The sequence below is a fragment of the Saccopteryx leptura genome, chromosome 1 (genome assembly GCF_036850995.1).
Source record: "Saccopteryx leptura isolate mSacLep1 chromosome 1, mSacLep1_pri_phased_curated, whole genome shotgun sequence".
In the NCBI taxonomy this organism is placed as follows: Eukaryota; Metazoa; Chordata; class Mammalia; order Chiroptera; family Emballonuridae; genus Saccopteryx; species Saccopteryx leptura.
In genome coordinates this window covers 248,663,593-248,684,047 of record NC_089503.1, presented here as the reverse complement: position 1 = coordinate 248,684,047, position 20,455 = coordinate 248,663,593, and the positions used below count along the sequence as shown (strand labels likewise).

The following is a 20,455-nucleotide window of genomic DNA, read 5'->3' as shown; positions in this document are numbered from 1 at the left end:
GTCCTTTGCCAGCCCAACCCCAGAGTAGAGATGAGCCTGACTGGGAGGCATGCCCCATCAGTGTCCACCCAGGGAGGTTGGCCTGTGAGGGCAGGAGCTCGGCAGGGGTGAGAAAACCCGCCTAGACAAACCTAAGTCTGCCCAGGAGCCCAGCACAGAGGTTTGCCTCAAACTGTTGCTGTCTTCTGTGGAGCGCCTTTCCTTCCCAGTGCATGGTCCTGGGGTAGGTGCGGGTGGCAATGCCCAGAGCCAATGCCAAGATTCCGCCAGAGCTTCCCATGCTGCCCTGGGGGCTCAGAGCCAGGGGTCTTCAGGTTGAAGGAAACTCAGCCTGATGTAGAAACCTTGCAGGAGGTGGGCCTCAAGTGAGCAGTCTCTAAAATAGGGGTAGCTGTGATTGGGTGGCATGAAAACAAGGCATCGCTGTTTCAGAGGAAGGAGGAGACAAAGCTGGTGCTGAGGAGGAAAGCACCTTCACCCATTGGGGTGTCACTGCAGCCTCCCCACTGTTGTCCTAGCCTGGGGAAGCCTCAGGTCAAGGTCCCAGCCAAGAGCAGTGGAGGTGTTAGACTCCTACCAGAGCCACCACCTTACTGTCCCCCAGATCCCAGCTTGAGAAGCCCCCCCACCTTGACCCTTGCTGACTCATGGAGCCCACAACATGTTCACAAAGTCACTGTCATGGGGAGGTGGCCACTGTCTACAAAAGTAAACTCTTATTTCCAAGCCCTACTTTTAGACTAATTGTCTTCAGACTACATGACTTTTTAATCAAGAAACCCAAATTGTCAAAGATCCTTTAGCCTTTCGCTGGTGGCCAACTACAGGCTGGTATAAGAACAAAGCTGTTACCTGCAGACTAAGCTGGAGCTTGGCTAGAGAAGCAACTTCATGGGATGGGTCCCTTGACCAGAAGTTGCTCCAAATTCTTGTGGCAAATGCCTAGCAGTGGTCTTGACAGGACCACTGTTTCTTCAGTATTCCTGACCTACCCTCATCTCCTTGCCAACCCACCCCAGCTGCTGACAGGACAGGTTGTTTTCCTCTAGACAACCATCTGGACCCATCCCTCAATTCCATACCTTAGTGTCCAGGGCTGACACTGCCCACCCCAACCCCTGCCCCTCACCTCATCTTCCCTGCTCACCAAGTCCTTGCAGTGCTCATCCTTGCTTTTCCGACTCCTCTTGAGCACCTCTCTTCCTGATGCTCTTTGACCTCACCTTTAGAACAACCCAGAATCAGACTATTTCTCCCACTTCCACCACCACAGACAAACACACACACACACCATCTCTCCCAGGGATTGTCGAAGCCATCTACTAGCCAACCCTTGGCTCCCAGGCCCTTCTCACAGCAGCCGCCAGAGGAGACCTGCTAAAACCCAAGTCAGATCCTTGCAACTCTTTGCTCAGAAGCCTCCAGGGCCCCCATTGCCCTCCAAGTAGAAGCCAAGGTCATAGAAATGACCCTGCATGACCTCCCCATCCCCTTCTTGCCCTCAACTCCTCTCTCTCTCTTCCCCTTGGTCACTCCACTCCAAACACACAGGCCTCGCTGTTCCTACAGTACTCCAGGCATGGCCCTGCCCCTGGGCCTTTGAGTGGGCCGTGTCCTTTGCCTGAAACATTTCCTCAGTTGCTCCCTCCCTCAGCTTCTTCATGTCTTCTCTCATTTGCCACTCAGATCAGTTTTCTTTCCTGGTAACTTCTCAGTGCAAAGGAGAGAGGAGTGTAACTATTCTTTTGAAGACTGCCAGTGGGGTCAGTTCTCTGTAGTCACTTATACTTGAAGGAAGCTAACCATGCTTTATTTCATGGTGACTGATGTCAATTCAACAGACTTACCCAGAGAAGTCTACTTTTAATATAAATAATATGGGGTTGGGAGAAAGGAGTCATATTTCCCAAACCTTTCCTTTATGTATGAGCCAGTTTTATTTAGTGGGCCTGGGCCAGGTATTAGCCTTCATCACTCAGGACCCCTGGTGCAGTGCCCCTTCCAGCCATACAATCTGCCTCACCCCTTAGCCCAGGACCAGTGTCATCACATGAGCTCCTGGTCCTCATTTCTCTTGTCCATGGAGGATTCCCTAAGAAGTAGTGTCCTGAGCCCCTCTACCTTGGTGGCAGAGAGGAAAAACCTCCAGCTTTTGTGCCCATGTGCAGGGGTCCCATTTGCTCTTTGGGACTTTGTCTTCTCTGGTCAGTGTTTCTTGAGTCATCTTTAAGATCCTGGGGCTGCAAACAGGGGAAGAGAGGTCAGGGACAAGGGAGGACCAAGGAGATGTCTCCTAAGACTCTAAGCCAGGGGTCCCCAAACTTTTTACACAGGGGGCCAGTTCACTGTCCCTCAGACCGTTGGAGGGCCGGACTATAAAAAAAACTATGAACAAATCCCTTTGCACACTGCACATATCTTATTTTAAAGTAAAAAAACAAAATGGGAACAAATACAATATTGAAAATAAAGAATAAGTAAATTTAAATCAACAATCTGACCAGTATTTCAACGGGAACTATGCTCCTCTCACTGACCACCAATGAAAGAGGTGCCTCTTCTGGAAGTGCGGTGGGGGCCGGATAAATGGCCTCAGGGGGCCGCATGTGGCCCGCGGGCCGTAGTTTGGGGACCCCTGCTCTAAGCCCTGGACTAGAGTGAAGCTCTGAGGAGTAGGGAGGCACTGTGCTACCTAAAAAGTACTGTTAAGAGGAGTTTGAAATGACTTGATGGAAAATAAAATATATGATGTTCTTTTTCCAAAGGGACACTTGAAGATGAGTCTCTTTCAGGGGCTTTTCTTATTTCCCATGACCTTTGACAGCCAGACACCCTGCCTAGACCCCTCTGCCCTTGATAGTTGCTACCCTCCTGCACTGATGCTTTGCATCCTCCTTCCCATCTCCGTCATCATTGTCTCTCATTCACCCTGTTGGTGAGAGTAGGTCCCACCCTAGAGTTACAGGAATGGCCAAACACACAACACCCAACACTAAGCAGAGTGGAGAGCCATTAGTCACATAGACTTATAGCCCAGGAGAGGAGACATTTCAGGGCCATTCATGGGCACACTTGGGGACAGTCAACAACAGACTGCAGGAGGTTTTGCAGCGGGGTGGCTGCTGGTTCAGACCCGATCCTCAGGGATAAGCAGGAGCTGTGGCCAGCCCCTCAGTGAAGATGGTTGTGCAGCTAAGAGACCTCACTGCAGGAGCACAGCAGGTGGAGGGGACCTCTCCAGTTTTCCCCCAGTGTCACTATTCTTCCTCCTCAGCCTTTCTATGCACCCCTTATTCCCAGAGACCCTGCATTGTCTCCTTGGTACCAGATTTACATATCTAGTTCCAACTTGTGCCCTGAACAACAGCCCAGTACTTGAAACCCCTCCTCCCAAACACAGAGCCCACTGCCTAGGCCCTCTTGATGCCCAATGCCTGTCTTTCTGTTAAAAAACCCTCTGCTCTGACAGTTCCCCACGTGTCCTTTCACTGGGATCTTTGACCTGTCCCCTACTTTTATCCTGTACCTCCAGCGTGCCCTCCCCCATTTCTAAAACTACCCTCATTCTGACATCCAGGACCCCAGCTGGCTCCTCGTGAGAGTAGGGAGGTCGAGATGTGATGAAGGGCTTCACTTTAGAATGGCCCAGGTAGGGCTTAAAAGAAATAAAAATGGGCCTTGAACAGATTTTCTGTGACACGAGTTCCCTTATTCTTGCTACCTGTGTGCATGTTAGAACCTTTCCATAATTAAACTTTTTAAAAGGGAAATGAAAGTCGACTTCCCAGCTTGCATGCTAAGTCTGGGTGGGGCTACAAGGGGATGTGGAGTACAGTGGGGTGCAGGCCATGGGCAGGGGACTGGGGGTGCTGATTCCCAGGGGAGATGCTCACTCTGGGTCTGGAAGGAAGCAGAGGGCATGGGGACTTACAGGAGCCCAGCATGGCTGGACTGCAGAGGGGTCTGGGCCAGTGGAGGGCGGTTGTCTGGACAGGGGTGGCAGCTTAGACAGACCACTGCCTCCCACAGTGAGCCTAGCTCCTTCATGAGATCCTGCCCCAGGCTGGTGCCTATGCACATGGCTCCTGCCAGTCCCCAAAACCCACAAGGTTAAAGCTTTTTGTACTCACAGCAGAGCAGACGCCAGAATCAAACCACAGCTTTTGGGGCACTGTGGTTGGGGCTCCTAGTTGGGCACATCGCCCCTCTTGGGGTCTTAGCTTTTTATAAGGGTGGCTCCTGCTCTTCCAAGTCTGCCAACCTCTGGGGGCAGCAACTTCAGCTTTCAACTCTTTTTCCTGCCTTAGCCTTAGCACAAGACCCAGCACATGAGCTATTAGGTATTTTACTCAGTTTCCATCTGTCCTCCGCTTGGAGGCCTGCAGGAGATACTAGTCTGTTTCCATTGATGACCACTGCCAATGAGGGGCATGGTGCTCACAGGCCCCTTGGTTTTCTTGAATCAGCCTCTTTCTCATCATTAGAATTGATCTCTGTTCCTACAGGTTTAGGAGACATTTGTTGTTTAAGCAGTATGTGGGTCTGTGTTTAAAGATTGTTTTTTATTGATTTTTAGGGAGAGAAACAGAAAGGCATGGGGGGAGGAACGGGAAGCATCAACTCATAGTTGCTTCTCATATGTGCCTTCACCGGGCAAGCTTGAAGTTTTGAACTGGTGACCTCAGCATTCCAGGTTGAAGCTCTATCCACTGCACCATCACAGGTCAGGTGGTCTGTGTGTGTTTAAGTGATTTTAAGGACAGATTCTATGAGGTCTTCATCCATGCATGTTTGTCTTGGTTAAAAAGGAACCTGAACGTGTGGAAGTCCCAGGTTCAATTCCTGGTCAAGGCACACAGGAGAAGCGCCCATCTGCTTCTCCACCCTTTCCCCTCTCCTTTCTCTCTATCTCTCTCTTCTCCTGCAGCCAAGGCTCCATTGGAGCAAAGTTGGCCCGGGCGCTGAAGATGGCTCCATGGCCTCCGCCCTAAGCGCTAAATGGCTCTGGTTGCAACGGAGTAACATCCCAGATGGACAGAGCATCGCCCCCCCAGTGAGCATGCCAGGTGGATCTTGGTCAGGTGCATGCAGAGTCTATCCCTCTGTCTCCCCACTTCTCACTTCAGAAAAATACCAAAAAAAAGGAACCTGAACACCAGGCTGAAAATTGAAGGAATCAAGAAGCGAGCGAAAAGCAGCTACTAAGTAACATGCCCAGAGTCTCTTGAACCCAAATCATGAGAGTGGCAATGAATTTCCTCATCTTGTTAGTGGAGGGAAGGCATGTGATTTTCTTGATAGTCCATTTAGCATTTTGGTGTTTGGGGAAATTTGACGATCAGAAACGTGTTTTTCTTTTTCCAGCTCCAGTGGCTGTTAGATAATTACGAAACTGCTGAAGGCGTCAGTCTCCCCCGAAGTTCTCTTTATAACCATTACCTTCGGCACTGCCAGGAGCACAAGCTGGACCCTGTGAATGCCGCCTCCTTTGGAAAACTGATTCGCTCTGTGTTTATGGGCCTGAGGACGCGGCGGCTGGGCACCAGGTGGGTAGAGGGCAGTGTCCAACCGCCCCCACGTACTTCCTCTTCCTTTATACAGAAATCAAGTTTTTGGAGAACATGAGGTTCCCTCCTTCTCCCCACGCATCCTGACTGACATAGCTGAATGAACTTGGAGTTGCCCCAAAGTGGCAACAGCATTGGCCTAGCCAGGGCCAGGGCATGGGTTGTAGTTCAGTATCTCCTGGTGATTGGATATGGGGGTTCACTTCAGCTCTCTTCGTTTGAAATTTTCCGTAACAGGTTTTTTAAAAACTGCCTCTGGACTATCTACCAGAGTTGGATTTACTGTTTCTTGATGCTCTTTGCTATACCAGACCAACCCACTGTGGCCTGCCCTTGGCCTATAGCAATCAGGGAACCTCACGTATCATAAACTTGACCAGGCAATAATACGGACACCCCTCTCACTAGAAAAAAAAAATGGCCACAATCTACTTAAAGTGAGTGACCTACAGCTCATGTGGCCGTGCTCTGTGGCAGACTCAGAGCCTGCTCTCAGTGAAGTGCACAGAAGTGGGGAGCAGGGTTCATTCATGCACTCTCAGATGCCGGCATCCTGGTCAAGAGAATGGGCACGTCTTCTCTTATCCTCTGCCATCTTTGATCCTTGACAGGGAATATCTTTAACAGGATACAGACACAGAACTGGTTTTCTGACTGCAGGACTTCTCAGAGCCTTTCTCATACTAAAATGCAAGAAGAGAACCTTCAGATGGGGAGGTAGTGTGCCGAACTTCCTAAACCTCTCTGGCCTCAGAACAGCCCATGAGCATTTCCCACAGTCCAGGAAACACTGAACAGGAGGGTCCAAAGTGCAGGTGCCAAGACAGCACCTCCTGTCCTTTAGGACATCTGTAGGAAGAGCTGATCCCGATGTTTGGTTTCTAGGGGCAACTCCAAGTATCATTACTATGGGATCCGCCTGAAGCCAGACTCTCCCCTGAACCGGCTACAGGAGGACACCCAGTACATGGCCATGCGGCAGCAGCCTGTGCATCAGAAACCGAGGTGAGTGACCGGGGCAGAGGCCGGCCTGAGGTAGGGGACGGGGCCTGGGTTTTTCTAGGAAGAATATGGGGAGGGTGTATCTCAAACATTAAATAAATTTATACAAAGGTCTCCTACCCTGTGGTGGAGAAAACACCTCAGTCTCCAGTATCCTGAGAGAGCCAAGACATTTACCTCCACTGGCGTAGAGGGAGGCTAGCAGGGGCCAGGAGCTGAGGAGGCACCCTCACAGGCTAACAGAAATTCCAGAGTGTTTTCTTCTCAAAAAAAAAAAGCCTGGCCTGTGGTGGCACAGTGGATGAAGCGTCAACCTAAAAAGCTGAGGTTATTGGTTTATATACTGTGTGTGTGTGTGTGTGTGTGTGTGTGTGTGTGTGTGTGTGTGTGCGCGCGCCAAGTATCCTTGACCTGGGCTTCCCTGGTCAAGGCACATACAACAAACAATGAACAACTAAAGTGAAGCAACTATGAGTTGATACTTCTGACCCCCCCATCTCTGAAAAATTAATAAATATAAAAATAAATTTTAAAAAGACATTTCTAAAGCAGTTTTAGGTCACAGCAAAATTGAGTGAAAGGTACAGAGATTTCCCACATACCACCCCCCGCTCCCCATGTGCACAGCCTCCCCACTAACAGCACCCCTAACCAGAGTGGTACGTTTGTTCTATTGATGGCCCTGCACTGACACATTGTGATCACCTCGAGTTCATAGTTTACATTAGGGTTCATCCTGGTGTTGTACATTCCATGGATTGGGACAAATGTATAATGACATGTACCTGCCATTACAGTACCCATACAGAGTATTTTACTGCCCTAAAGATCTTCTGTGCCTCACCTATTCACCCCTCCTTGTCCCAAGCCCCAGAAACCCCTGATGTACTTACTGTCTTCTATAGTCTATAGTTTTTCCTTTTCCAGAATGTCATAAAGTTGGAATCACATATCTTTAATTTTTAAACTACCGGGAAATAAAAGAGAGAGCACTGAACATAACCCGAGAAGCCTATAGACTTAAGTTGCTGCTTTTTTCCTGACATTTTGATCTGATGGCTGGAAAGTCCTGGTCATTTTCTGAAATGTTCTCTTTACTTACTCATCTTTTAAGGCAGGAGTCAGCAAATTTTCCTGTAAAGAGCCAGAGAACAAATACTTTGAGCTTTGCACGTCATGACTACGCAGTCTGCTGTTGTGCATGAGAGCCATCACAGATGTTCATAAATGAGTAGGCATGGCTATGTGCCAATAAAACTTTATTTTTGGACACTGAAATGTGAATTTACAAAACAAGTGGCAGAGATGGCCCTCAACAGCTGTAGTTTGCCTTGGTTCTGGTTCTCACTTGAATGTAACCACCCTGGCAGCCTTCCAGTCCCCCAGGCTCCCTCTCCAGAGTCCAGACTATTCTAGGGTGAGTACTGTGCCCCTTCACCCCTACATGGCACCTTCATACCTCTGCCAGTCTGTGTGGCTCAAAATCCCATTTCAGCTGCTGTAAAGTGTCACAGTGACTCCCAACCACATGGCTGATCACAGGAGTTGGAGGTCACAGAAGAGAGTCTCCAAGAGCCAATACATCAGAACAGAACCGTCCTGACCCTTATGGTCCATAGACATGGACTCAAGAGCTTCCTGTTGTTTGATTTTGGCCCCTACAAATACCTATGAATCTATATACCGGGAAGCACAAATTTTAGGAGCAGCTACGTGTTTTGTGGCAATACTTGGAACCACCCTGAGTAAGGTGGTCCATAAATATATCAGTGGCATTTCTTCCTCTTCATAGTGAGCCTGGCCCCACTCTCTACAAAGGCACTCCCAGCTCAGGCTGGGTTCTTCCTGTCATGCACACCACCTGAAGCATCCCTCTGGGCTCAAGAGTGACAAGTGGCCTGGGAAGCCCTTCTCTGTTCAAGTTTCTCAGTTTGCTACCTATGCAGACTATCCATTGCTTTCTGGCTCAGGGCAAAAGGAAAGTCTCAGAATTTCCTTTAAGACCATATAATAGTAAGATACTTGAGATTCTATGTAAAGAAGTTCATTTGTCTTCTAAGAGGAAAGTATTAGAATACTGTGTGTGTGTGTGTATATCATATATATATATATATATATATATATATATATAAAATATATATAAGCCAAGTATCCAACAGTGGATGAATGGATAAACAAAATAGAATATACATATTCTATCATAAAGAGGAGGGACATTCTGATACATGTGATAATGGGGATGGACCTAGAGGACATTATGCTCAGTGAGAGAAGCCAGATACAGAAGGACAAATACTGTAGGAGGTCCAGGCTCAGGAGGTCTCTAGAGGAGTCAGATCCACGGAGACAGAAAGTAGATGGTGGGAGTCAGTGTTTATGGGAATAGAGTTTGGGAATATGGGAAGTTCTAGAGATGGATGGTGATGATGGTTGTATAACAACGTAAATATACTTAATGTATATTTACTACATTGAACTCATTGAACTACATGGTTAGAAATTATTAAGATGGCACATTTTGTTATGTGTATTTGACCACAATTATTTTAAAATTACACACACACACACACGAGACTGCATCCTGTTCAGCCCTCTGCTCCTTGGGCCCCTTCTAGGCAGTGCTGCTGGGGCCTCATGGTGGCACGTGTGTCCCCTACCCAGGTGCCGGCCAGCCCAGAAGTCGGACAGCCTTGGGGACAATGGCTCACACACCGGCCTGCACAGCACACCAGAGCAGGCCATGGCCGCCCAGAGCCAGCACCACCAGCAATACATAGGTGAGCAGTGACGCCCCCATCTTGGGGGCAGGCCTGCTGTGAAAGCTCCCGGTCTCCTCAGCACTTCTGGGTACTTGTGGGTTTTGGCACCAGCAGCATCTAGAGACGTGTATTAAATAGTTTTCTTGTATGACATGTTTTCATTTACATAGAAAGTTCTAGAAAACCTTCTTTGAGGCCCCCTGAGATTTCAGAACCATCAACGTATGCCCCCAAAATTAATGTACAAAGTGACCATCAAAAAATAATAATAAAATGAAATTCCCATCAGAGAGAAGACTACATGTCCTATTTTAAAACCTGTAGGCTCAGAGCAGCAGCAGGACTTGGCTACCCTTCTATGTTCTCTTCCTTGCTTACCTGGATGTTCAAGGCCCTCCTAAAACTGGATTTCTCCCCTCCCGGTGGGTGCCCTCACATAGGGCTGCCTGACCCTCTTCCCTGGGAGCCATGGAAGAGACCGTCCCCACCCTCACCCAGATAGCCCAGCGCTTTCTTGAGATTGCCTCCAAACTCAGAGCCTGCTACCTGGACACACCCAGGGAGGGCACTGGGATCACTGACATAAGCATGTACACTTTGAGACATCAGTGGCCTGGGTATATTTATGGTGTATTTTTTGAGCCTGTACAGAGCCCTCCTGTGCTGGGTCTTCTGGAGAGGTTGTCAGGCCTGGGAGGTCCCCATAGGGCCAGCTTTGTTTCCAGGTGCACTTATTTGGCTGGCCCCTATGCTAGGATGAGAGCACTCACTGTGTCCGAAGCTCTAGTTCAGTGATTCGTCTGTCTCGGCATATTTCCTGTGGCTGAGAGGTAATGATGCTATTCCTATTATGGACCTGAGAAAACCAAAGCTTACAAAAACTGTGGCTGTTCATGGGAGCCAGGATGCCATCCTAGGGTTGTCAAGCTGTTCCTGGCACATCCAGACAGCATCCCTCAGCACACGGGCCTCCCAGCCCGGCTTCTGCATGCTGACCTTCTGCAGGTCTCCTGACGACCCCTTTTCCTTCCATGCCCCCAGATGTCTCCCACGTCTTCCCGGAGTTCCCTGCACCTGACCTGAGCAGCCTCTTGCTGCAGGAGAGCATCACACTGCAGGACGTCAAGGCCCTGCAGTTAGTCTATCGGCGGCACTGTGAGGTGACTGCCCCCTCCAGGTGGCCCCTGGGTAGAGCCCACACAGGGACAGCGGAGATTCAGTGGGAGACTCAGGGCCTGGTACAGAGCCCAGCATGTCTCCCCAGGACCACCAAACTCTCATACATCCCCAAATGTTCCTGACAACATGGAGGTCCCTGCTCTTTCTAGCCAAAGAGCAGATAGAATATCTGCCCCTGAACAGTGCCCCTTCATCCATTTCCATCTCCACTGTAGTCTCCCTCTAGATTTCAAAAGACACTCCCCCCAATTGATGACATGTGATCCACACCATTTTGAACATGCACATTTGTGCATCTAACCAGCCATTTTTACTTGCAGGCAACTTTAGATGTTGTGATGAACCTTCAGTTCCACTACATTGAGAAGCTGTGGCTTTCCTTCTGGAATTCTAAAGCCTCCTCCAGCGATGGCCCTGCCTCTCTACCGGCCAGGTACCTGTCATCGCCACCCCAGATAGGCCCAAAGAAAGCCACATTGCAACCCACAGACAAATGCGTCAACTTTCCAAGAATTGGCGCTCCCCCCATAACTACATGTTGTTTTTATACTTATAACAATTGATTTGTAATTTGCATTGCCCACTCACTTGTTTCAAGTGAGTGATTTTATTGGTGACCATATGTCATCACAAAGAGAAGTCACCTTAGCAGTGGCCACAGAGTCATTACCTCGGCCACAGGCAGGGGTAGAGACAGCATGACCCATGTAGGGAATATGAGCCAGGGTGGGCACAGGGTTTGCATGGCCTCCAGACCATGGCTCACATTGTTTCCCCCATTCTACCACAGTGACGAGGATCCTGAAGCTACCATCCTCCCAAAGGACAAGCTGGTGTCTCTGTGTAAATGTGAACCCATCCTTAAGTGGATGAGGAGCTGTGACCACATCCTCTACCAGGCCCTAGTGGAGGTCCTTATCCCCGATGTGCTGCGGCCGGTGCCCAGTAAGCATCTTACCTAACCTGCCTTCTCTCCTTTCTGTCCCTGCACCCCTGCAGCCAACTTGTCAGGTCCAGCTCAGACTTGGGACACTGAGAGCAGCAGTTTAGTCACTTAGAAAGATGCTCACCCTTGCCTGTGTATTTCCTTGTCACTGACCCAAGGAGAGAGAGAGGGAGCGCCCATTGTGGCTCTAGTAAAGGTCACTGCCCACCTGGGCCTGTGCTGGGCTTAGAGCAGGGGTCCCCAAACTTTTTACACAGGGGGCCAGTTCACTGTCCCTCAGACTGTTGGGGGGCCGCCACATACAGTGCTCCTCTCACTGACCACCAATGAAAGAGGTGCCCCTTCCAGAAGTGTGGCAGGGGGCCGTAGTTTGGGGATGCCTGGGAGCTTCATGCTGCTGCCCAAGGCTATGGAGTTCTGGGTTTCTGATGTCTCCAAAAGGATATTCTAGAGGGTGGGACCAAAGTCACATGACATCCCTATCCCTCCAGACTGCTGCATTTGCTCAAAGCCCTGAGGATGGTCTGAATCCGCTTTCAATCAATTTCCCCCAGGTTTGATCTGAGGCTGAGCTCAGCTTCCTCCCAAACCCGTGACTCATTGGCACCAAAGGAAGGACTCTATAAAACTTTCTCCAGATTCTGGCATACTTAATTGAGGAAAGCGGGGGGGGAATGAAATTGTGGGCCTTATGGCTATTACCTGTTAGAGCTGACATATGCTGGGGGTCCTTCCTAGGTCCTCACAGGCCTCTGAGGGTGGTGACAATGTCCACCACCAGGGGGGACCCATTGTGCCAGCTTCTGACTTCCAGGCTCTCCCGTGGGCTCCAGCATCCTGTGGGCAGAAGCATTGTCCCAAGTGAAGGGCAAGCAAGCTGAGCACTGAGGCCTCGCTCTTAATCAATGACTCCAGTGGGCACCTGGCAGGTGATCTATGCACATTTGTGTCAACTCTTGGAAATCCCCAGTCTTAATGAACCGGTCTGCTGCTTTTGTACCAGAAAATGGGAAACGGCATAACGACTGCGTTTATCCTGTGGACTTGCCTGCCGGACGACTGTTAAGTGTAGTGTGCAACTGAGTGTCTATATTAAGGTTTAAGTTTGGGGTATATTACTTTTATATCGGGGGATTTTTTTCTTTTTTAAAGAGTCTTTATTACTTGTTTCTTATTGTAAGCCATCTCAAAATAAATTTGAGAAGTGGGTAGAATATATTCATATGTATGTGTATCAGGGTCTCTCCATCTCAGCACTGCTGACACTGGCGCCAGGTCACTCTGTGGGCCCGTCGTGGGCATGGTGGGGGTTGAGCAGCATCCCTGGCCCCCCGTGCACTTCATGCCAAGAGCTCCCCCAGGCATGAGATCCACAGATATCCCCAGATATTGTCCAGTGTCCCCTGGGGGCAGGATCACCCTGGGTGAGAACCACTGATGTAGACAGGTGAACAGAGATGAACAATCTGGACAGGCCTTAACTCTTTCATCAGGCTTCCCTCACGAAGTATCCCAAATTGCCCCCCATGCCTGCACTGCTCCGTTCTCTTTTTCTCTGTGTTGCTTGCTGGGTGGTAACTTTTAATACATTTGCATCTCATATACTCATGGCTGATCCTGGTGCATGAGACTCTGCCTTTCTCATTATTATCGTGATTCCATCTCCTAGGCACCTTGACACAGGCCATTCGTAACTTTGCCAAGAGTCTGGAAGGCTGGTTGACGAACGCCATGAGCGACTTCCCACAACAGGTTATCCAGACGAAGGTAACTCCTGGGATTGGGGTCTGGGCCTTCAGATTACTCTGGTGGCCAGAAGTAAGAGGCCTGGGAGCCCCACAGGCCCTGCTGTGCTGGGAAGGGTTGGGGCTCCTCTGCCTCTGCTCCAAGGAAACTGGACCACTGGGCCCCAGTGAAAGCTAGTCACTCCTGTGTGTCCTGAGGGTCAGTGGTCCCTTCAGGAAGTCCTGAAGATGCTGTTTCTGTAGGATAGGTGCTGGCAGGGAGGGGCATGATGGAAGATGCCATTTGATGTGACACATTTGGGTCAACTCACGGCAGATCAAATGTTCTATGCTCATGAAAAGACAGGAATTTTATTTTCTTGCTTTACCCCTTACTACTTTATAGTCTTGGCCACAAATAAAAATTGAATGGGGAGATTTGGCACACAAGCAAAAAAGAAAATAACCTTTTGCAACCATTCACACACATTTCTTAAGGAGCTACCATGTACGAGGCCAGATTCTGGCTATCTAGTCTACCTGCCTACAGCCTGAAATTCTGTTAGGCTAAGGAGCTAAAGAATCACCTAAGCGTCGGCCTGGTGTGGGGAGTCCCAGGTTCGATTCCCGGCCAAGGCACACAGGAGAAGCGCCCATCTGCTTCTCCACCCCTCCCCCTCTCCTTCCTCTCTGTCTCTCTCTTCCCCTCCTGCAGCCAAGGCTCCATTGGAGCAAAGATGGCCCGGGCGCTGAGGATGGCTCTGTGGCCTCTGCCTCAGGCACTAGAATGGCTCTGATTGTGGCCGAGCGACGCCCCAAGATGGGCAGAGCATCGCCCCCTGGTGGACATGCCGGGTGGATCCCGGTCAGGCGCATGTGGGAGTCTGTCTGACTGCCTCCCCATTTCCAACTTTGGGGAAAAAAAATCACCTAAGTAGTTGGTAAATCACAGATTCCCAAGCCAACCCCACAGAGTCTAACCCAGCAGCTCCCAGGAACCTGTGTTCTCACCACCTCCTCCAGAGAGCTGAAGTAATTAAGTTCTAACCTAGTGATACCACAGCATCTGCGATACATGCCACGTGAGCACTGGTGACATCTGTGTCTTTCACTGGTTCTCACTCTTTGGGTCCTTGAGATTGTCAGAAGGGTCGCTCCCTTTTCCCTGCCCCTGAACTGTTCTTGAGCCTGTGCACACCCCACCCCACCTACCCGCCAAGGAGAAGAGAGAACAGGCTTCCCCTGAGTGTGTGCATGCAGCTCACCCTCTCATGCTGTCCTTGGCCACAGGTCGGCGTGGTCAGTGCCTTTGCCCAGACGCTGCGGAGATACACATCCCTCAATCACCTGGCACAGGCAGCCCGGGCTGTGCTTCAGAATACTTCTCAGATCAACCAGATGCTCAGTGACCTCAACCGCGTGGACTTTGCCAATGTGCAGGTGACTTTCCCCAACGTGGTTCCCCATAGCCTGGGATGAGGCTCCTGGGCCAGGCTACAGAACAGGGGTGAAATCTATATCACTCCCACCCCTCTGACCTAGCCTTCCACCTCTAAAAAAATGCATAAATGCACAAGCTTCAACCCACAGCACACCCAGCACACATTTCTGTTGCATGAACCAGAGTCAGGGTTGGCCCACCCAGAGACCCCAGGTCTCCACTCTTAGCCTCCAGGAGTTGTGACCATCACCTTGGTTCGTTTTCTTTAAAAATGTGCCTCCCTCTTGCCACATTCATGGTTCTCTCTTTGGGCTTAGAACAGTTCAGGATGTGAACAAATGGATCCTGCTACTGTATTTATCTCTAGTTCAGGCCCGGGTTTATCCACTAAATATACACACACATTCACAAGAGTGACCACTCAAAAATAAAACACAAAGACATGGTATGGCCTGACCTGTGGTGGCGCAGTGGATAAAGCGTCAACCTGGAAATGCTGAGGTCGCCGGTTTGAAACCCTGGGCTTGCCTGGTCAAGGCACATATGGGAGTTGATGCTTCCTGCTCCTCCCCCTTCTCTCTCTGTCTCCTCTTTCTCTGTCTCCTCTCTCTCTCTCTCTCCTTTCTAAAAATGAATAAAAAAAATAAAATAAAAGACATGGTATAATCAGAGCTATGGATCCAAGAAGCCTGGATTTAAGTCCTTATATGAGGGGAAGGTACCCTCTCTAGTCTACCTGTCTCTGCCCTTGTGAATTTGGTATAATGGTGCTGGAGTGCAGTTGGAAAAGGCCAAGGGTTAGGATACATGCATGAAGTTGGGCCTGGAGCTGGTGCTCAGAAGGTGGCCACAGTTAGGGTCCCTTGTTCTCACCCATGGTATTGGTATGTCACTGACCCACCGCCCTGGCACCCGCAGGAGCAAGCCTCATGGGTATGTCAGTGCAAGGAGAGTGTGGTGCAGCGGCTGGAGCAGGACTTCAAGCTGACCTTGCAGCAGCAGAGTTCCCTGGACCAGTGGGCCAATTGGCTTGACAACGTGGTCACCCAGGTCCTAAAGCAGCACGCGGGCAGCCCCAGCTTCCCAAAGGCTGCCCGGCAGTTCCTGCTAAAATGGTCCTTTTATAGGTAAGTACCCCTGATCTCCCTGAGAACTCTGTGAGGGCAGGAAGGGGTGGGGGCTCCAGAGGTTGTTGCACCTTCAGTGAGTGGCCAAACACCCAAACCAGGACCCCATCTGTGGGCCTCATCCTGGTGGGCTGGCTTCCAGGGCCAAACCCAGAGGGCCCCTATGGCCTAAAAGTGGGTGGCTGGCTTCAGCAGACAGAAATTGTCATCAGGCCTCCTGGAGGAACACAGCAGCTTGAGCCCATGCATTTATTTCTGCTCCCCACCAAACCCCACAAAGTGGCAGTAAAGTGGTGAAAAGGCATGAACTCCAGGACAAGGGGAACAGGACAGCTATGGCGGCCGATAGGAGATGCATGAGAGCAGAGTGTGGGAGATGGTACAATCCACAACATTACTAAATACAGACAATCCACACCATTTCCAGCCAGCACAAGGGATTCCAAGCATCTATGTTTCAGTTTCTAATTTGAGCCACTAATACCTGGAGGCTGGAGTATTGGTTGAAGTTACTGCTATCAGTGAGAGTCCAGTTTTCACATTTCAATAAGCTGTCACTGTTCTCCACTGATGCAATAACTCTTATTAAGGCTGCGGTGCTTAGTGAGGTCAGTGACCCAGATGGGGAGCAACCATCAGGCTTTATTTACTCACAGCCAAGTGCAAGCAGGAGGCAGAAATCGGTGTCAGTTCCTCCATGGTCCATGTGTCCCTACAGAATGGTACTAGGCAAGGGTGAGGTGCATCAGAGAATATATATACTTTTAATTATATATGTAAACATATTATAGTTAATCATAATTGCATATAAAGTAGAAATAACAATTAGTATATATTAATATATAAAGAGGTTTATTTCAAGAAACTGGCTCATGCAGCTGTGGGAGCCAGAGTCTGAAATCCAGCAGGCTGGACACTCTCGGGCAGCAGGTGACACTGCAGGCATGGGTAGGATTCCTTCCTCAGGGAGACCTCAGTTTTGCTCTGCAGGCCTTTCAACTGATTAGATGAGGCCCATGTTATAAGGGTAGTCTTCACTTAATGTCGACAGATGATAGATGTGAACCACAGCCACAAAATGCCTTCACAGCAACACCTAGACCACTGTTTGATTAAATAATGGGTACTAGAGCCTAACCAAGTTGACACATAAACTGTCACAGAAAGTAAACAAGAGAAAATAATATGGAGAAAGAAAAAAAATGTGAGAAAAATCATGAAAGAAAAATGAAAGGATTTGATCCAGAAGGTCGAATATCCAACTGATAGAAGTTTTTTTTAAGTGAGAGAAAAAATGGAAGAAAATAAAACCGAGAAGCTGTAATCAAGAAGCTGTCTCAGTGTGCTCGCTTCGGCAGCACGTATACTAAAATTGGAACGATACAGAGAAGATTAGCATGGCCCCTGCGCAAGGATGACACGCAAATTCGTGAAGTGTTCCTTTTTTTTTTTTTTTTTTTTAAAAAAGAAGCTATCTCAGAACTAAAGGGCACCAGTCTCCAAACTGAAGAAGCCACCACATTCCCAGCACAATGAATGACAGCCTCCCCCAGGAGCATCCCTGTGGAATTTCAGGACAGCATGGTTGGAAGACAACCATAAAGGCTTCCAAGAGAAAGCAGAGGCCATACTGAAGGCCTAGGAACCAGAACAATGTCTTCTGACTGAACCAGAATGCAGAAGCTAGGCAGCAAGAAAGCAGTATCTTCAGAATTCTGGAGGAAAGCAGTTTCCAAGCTGCAATTCCCACCTGTGTAGACGGGAGCAAAGGGACTGGGCTTCAGGAGGGACGCTGCCCAGAAGACAGGAATCGTGTTTGCTGACAGCAACCTGGCAGTTCTGTAGGGCAGTCCTGGTTTCAGTTAGTGATAAATACATGGAAAATTGAGCATTCTTTTAACAAGGCAGTTAACTCCAGGAAAATGGTAGTCATTCTAAGGCATTAAGGCCATGCACAATCCAGCCAACCAGGGAGCTACAGCTGGCAGGTCAGACAACCCTTCACCTGATTGTGCAAAACTGTGTTATTAGCACTCAGACATACTCATTTATTTATGGATCTTTAACACAGCTGTGACCATGTGGTCCCAAAGCTGAAAATATTTACTATCTGGCTCTTATCAAAAAAACAACCTCACTGGTCTGTCAGCCACTGCCCAGTAACTCCATTCCCAACTCCCTCCTCATGCTCTACTCTAACCTTGCCACCTAAGGGTATTTGTACTACTCTCCCTCTGCCTCAAACACCATTCTGCCACATAGCCATGTGGCTGGATCACCACCACAGAGGCCCTTCCAGACCTCGTAAATAATTATACACATCTTATCCTTTGTCACCCATGTCCTGCTTTTCTTATGGTCACATGTCACCTCATTCTGTTTTCTCTCTCCTCTGTGATCAAGCACACTCTCCAAGAGTCAGAACATTGCTTTTGTCCACTGTAGTATCCCCAGCACCTAAATGCTGGTTAGGTGAATAAACAAGGAAGATGTAAACTTAATATACAGACTGGCTCATCTGTGAGCTTAACACCCATTGCCACATAAGGAAACGCCAACTGAGCCAAAATGTACTATATAGTAACATTGAGATGATGGACAAGCAAGGGGATGCACCTCTGAGTCTGTGGGTACAGAGACAGCATCCCTGTGGTGGCATGTCTAAGGGAAAGTCATGATCTGAGAGTTAAGAGCAGCAGGATGAGCTTATGATGCAGAAATGTGCAAACAAGAGCAAGAATGCAGCTAATGCTGAAAGGGGTCTTTGCCTCTGTGACAGGGGGTGTTTTTCTCTATAAGGACTGAAACACTACCTGACTTCATTTTATTAGGTTTAAGGGACTTATTTCTGTAGCATCCACCAAAAACAGTAAATGGGTGGGCAGGAACATCATGGGGAGTCACAAAGCTCGGTTGAGCTTCTCCTGGTGGAGTTCCGCTGATGTTCCTACTGCACGAAGCTACTGGCCTATGTGGAGAACCCAAAACATACCAAGCAACCATGGAGATAGTTCAGAAAATCTATTTGAGCTGAAGCATTGTACCAGATGCTGAGGCTGGGGGTGGAGGGGTACAGAGTACCAGCACCCGATCCACAGAAGGCAGTGTAGGGTTTCAGAGAAAGGGAGGCTGGAACAAGCTGGGTGGGCCAGAGATGGGAAGCATGTGGGCCTGGGGTCCCCTAACAAAGCAGCAGCAAACAGACAGTGTTGAACAGCCTGAGATGTCAGATGCATCCAGATCTCTGTTACCTTGTGGCTGACAAACAGCATTCAGGGGAAGGGAGCTGGCACAAGGTCAACCCAAGCACAGCTTTCTGGGGTGGGGAATGGAAGGAGAGGCAGGAAAAGGTGGACAGGGAGAGAGCCTCCTTCCAAGGGTCCTGCAGTCCATGTTCATTCCTTTACTTTGGGGGAGAGGAGGTTGGCCATACAGAGCCAAAGAAACTTCTAAAAGGAAAACACATCACAAACCCCAAGCCCTTTCACCCTGTCCACTTACAAATGTGGCCCTTACATTCGTGAATGTTTTTCAAGTGACCTTTGTTTTCTAAAATGCCAATTTGGACATAGATAGTCACTACCTGGGTTCCTTCCTTGTTACCCTTCCTAAGCCATCTCCTAAGCCATCTCAAAGCTACAACTAGCTGAAGCCAGCTCTCTTTCTCCATGGCTGAACAAAACTGCCTCCAGAGTGTATCTGCATGCTGGCCCAGGAAGATGCAAAAAGAGTAAATAAATTAATGTGTTATCAGCTATCTTTACTGACTCACCTGCAGCCCCATTGTGAATATACAAGTATAGACATTTTCAGCCTATTAAAAGTTAAACTGAGGCACATTAAAATTTCCAAACATTTATTTGAGCAAACATCAATTCATTGGGCATCCTCAAACCCAAGGTGGTCAGGAACCTCCACCAATAAGAACAACAGTGAGGTGTTTATGGAGATAAGGAAGCAAAAAAAGCAGGGACATAATTTGATTGGCTCCAGCTCCAGCAGCTGCCTTATTTGGGCACTAGCTGTCTGTGACTCCTTGTTTGTAAGTTTCACTCTCAGATTCCAGCATTGACTGACTGGGCTTAGATTTTTATTTGCTTACTAGGCTTAAGGCATCAGGGGCTCACCCCCCACCTCCGCCATGACTCCCTTATTTAATTACTGTAATATCCTATATTTACATTGTGTCTCCCTTACTGCCTGTTTCTTTTGTTGCTACAATAGTGATTAATTAGACTTAACTGAGCATAGGTGAGCTCTGAGATGGGCATTTGAGTGTTCCAGACTACATGGCAGATGGGTTTGTAGACTAGGGTTTCTGGTTGGCTGCCATGTGATATACTTACTTTAGATGAGGGGTCACTTTTTGTTTTTTAAAAAGAATCAGATAGTATTTTTGAATAATAGTTTTATTGGCACATGCCACACAACATGTAAACAAATAAGCATGGCCCTGTGCCAATAAAACTATTTATGGGCACTGAAATGTAAATTTCAGGTACTTTTCATAAGTCACAAAATAATTTTTATTTTGGCTTTTTTCCCAACCATTTAAAATGTAAAAACCACCATGGCCAAATAGCTCTATTGCTTAGAGCAGTGGTAGTCAACCTGGTCCCTACCGCCCACTAGTGGGCGTTCTAGCTTTCATGGTGGGCGGTAGCAGAGCAACCAAAGTATAAATAAAAAGATAGATTTAACTATAGTAAG

The 20,455-nt window shown here is 48.7% G+C and overlaps 1 protein-coding gene, 1 long non-coding RNA gene and 1 other non-coding gene across 7 annotated transcripts in view; 2 read left to right on the top strand and 1 right to left on the bottom strand.

Moving 5' to 3' along the window:
* Positions 1 to 20,455, top strand: part of RFX2 (regulatory factor X2) — a 115,321-nt gene that overhangs the window by 89,747 nt on the left and 5,119 nt on the right. For all 3 annotated transcript variants that reach the window (XM_066344866.1, XM_066344847.1, XM_066344856.1), the window contains 9 exons: positions 5,365 to 5,546; positions 6,453 to 6,572; positions 9,231 to 9,346; positions 10,370 to 10,488; positions 10,828 to 10,940; positions 11,298 to 11,452; positions 13,123 to 13,220; positions 14,468 to 14,617; positions 15,537 to 15,745. In XM_066344866.1, the coding sequence (XP_066200963.1) occupies positions 5,365 to 5,546; positions 6,453 to 6,572; positions 9,231 to 9,346; positions 10,370 to 10,488; positions 10,828 to 10,940; positions 11,298 to 11,452; positions 13,123 to 13,220; positions 14,468 to 14,617; positions 15,537 to 15,745 (1,262 nt within the window). The remainder of the gene's footprint in view (positions 1 to 5,364; positions 5,547 to 6,452; positions 6,573 to 9,230; positions 9,347 to 10,369; positions 10,489 to 10,827; positions 10,941 to 11,297; positions 11,453 to 13,122; positions 13,221 to 14,467; positions 14,618 to 15,536; positions 15,746 to 20,455) is intronic.
* Positions 1,918 to 20,455, bottom strand: part of LOC136378291 (uncharacterized) — a 35,806-nt gene continuing 17,268 nt past the window's right edge. For all 3 annotated transcript variants that reach the window (XR_010746597.1, XR_010746598.1, XR_010746599.1), the window contains 2 exons: positions 12,156 to 12,290; positions 1,918 to 2,240 (listed from right to left, as the gene is read on the bottom strand). This is a non-coding gene — a long non-coding RNA (uncharacterized lncRNA). The remainder of the gene's footprint in view (positions 2,241 to 12,155; positions 12,291 to 20,455) is intronic.
* Positions 17,088 to 17,194, top strand: LOC136390175 (U6 spliceosomal RNA). The gene has a single exon (XR_010748610.1). It is a non-coding gene; the product is annotated as a U6 spliceosomal RNA (small nuclear RNA).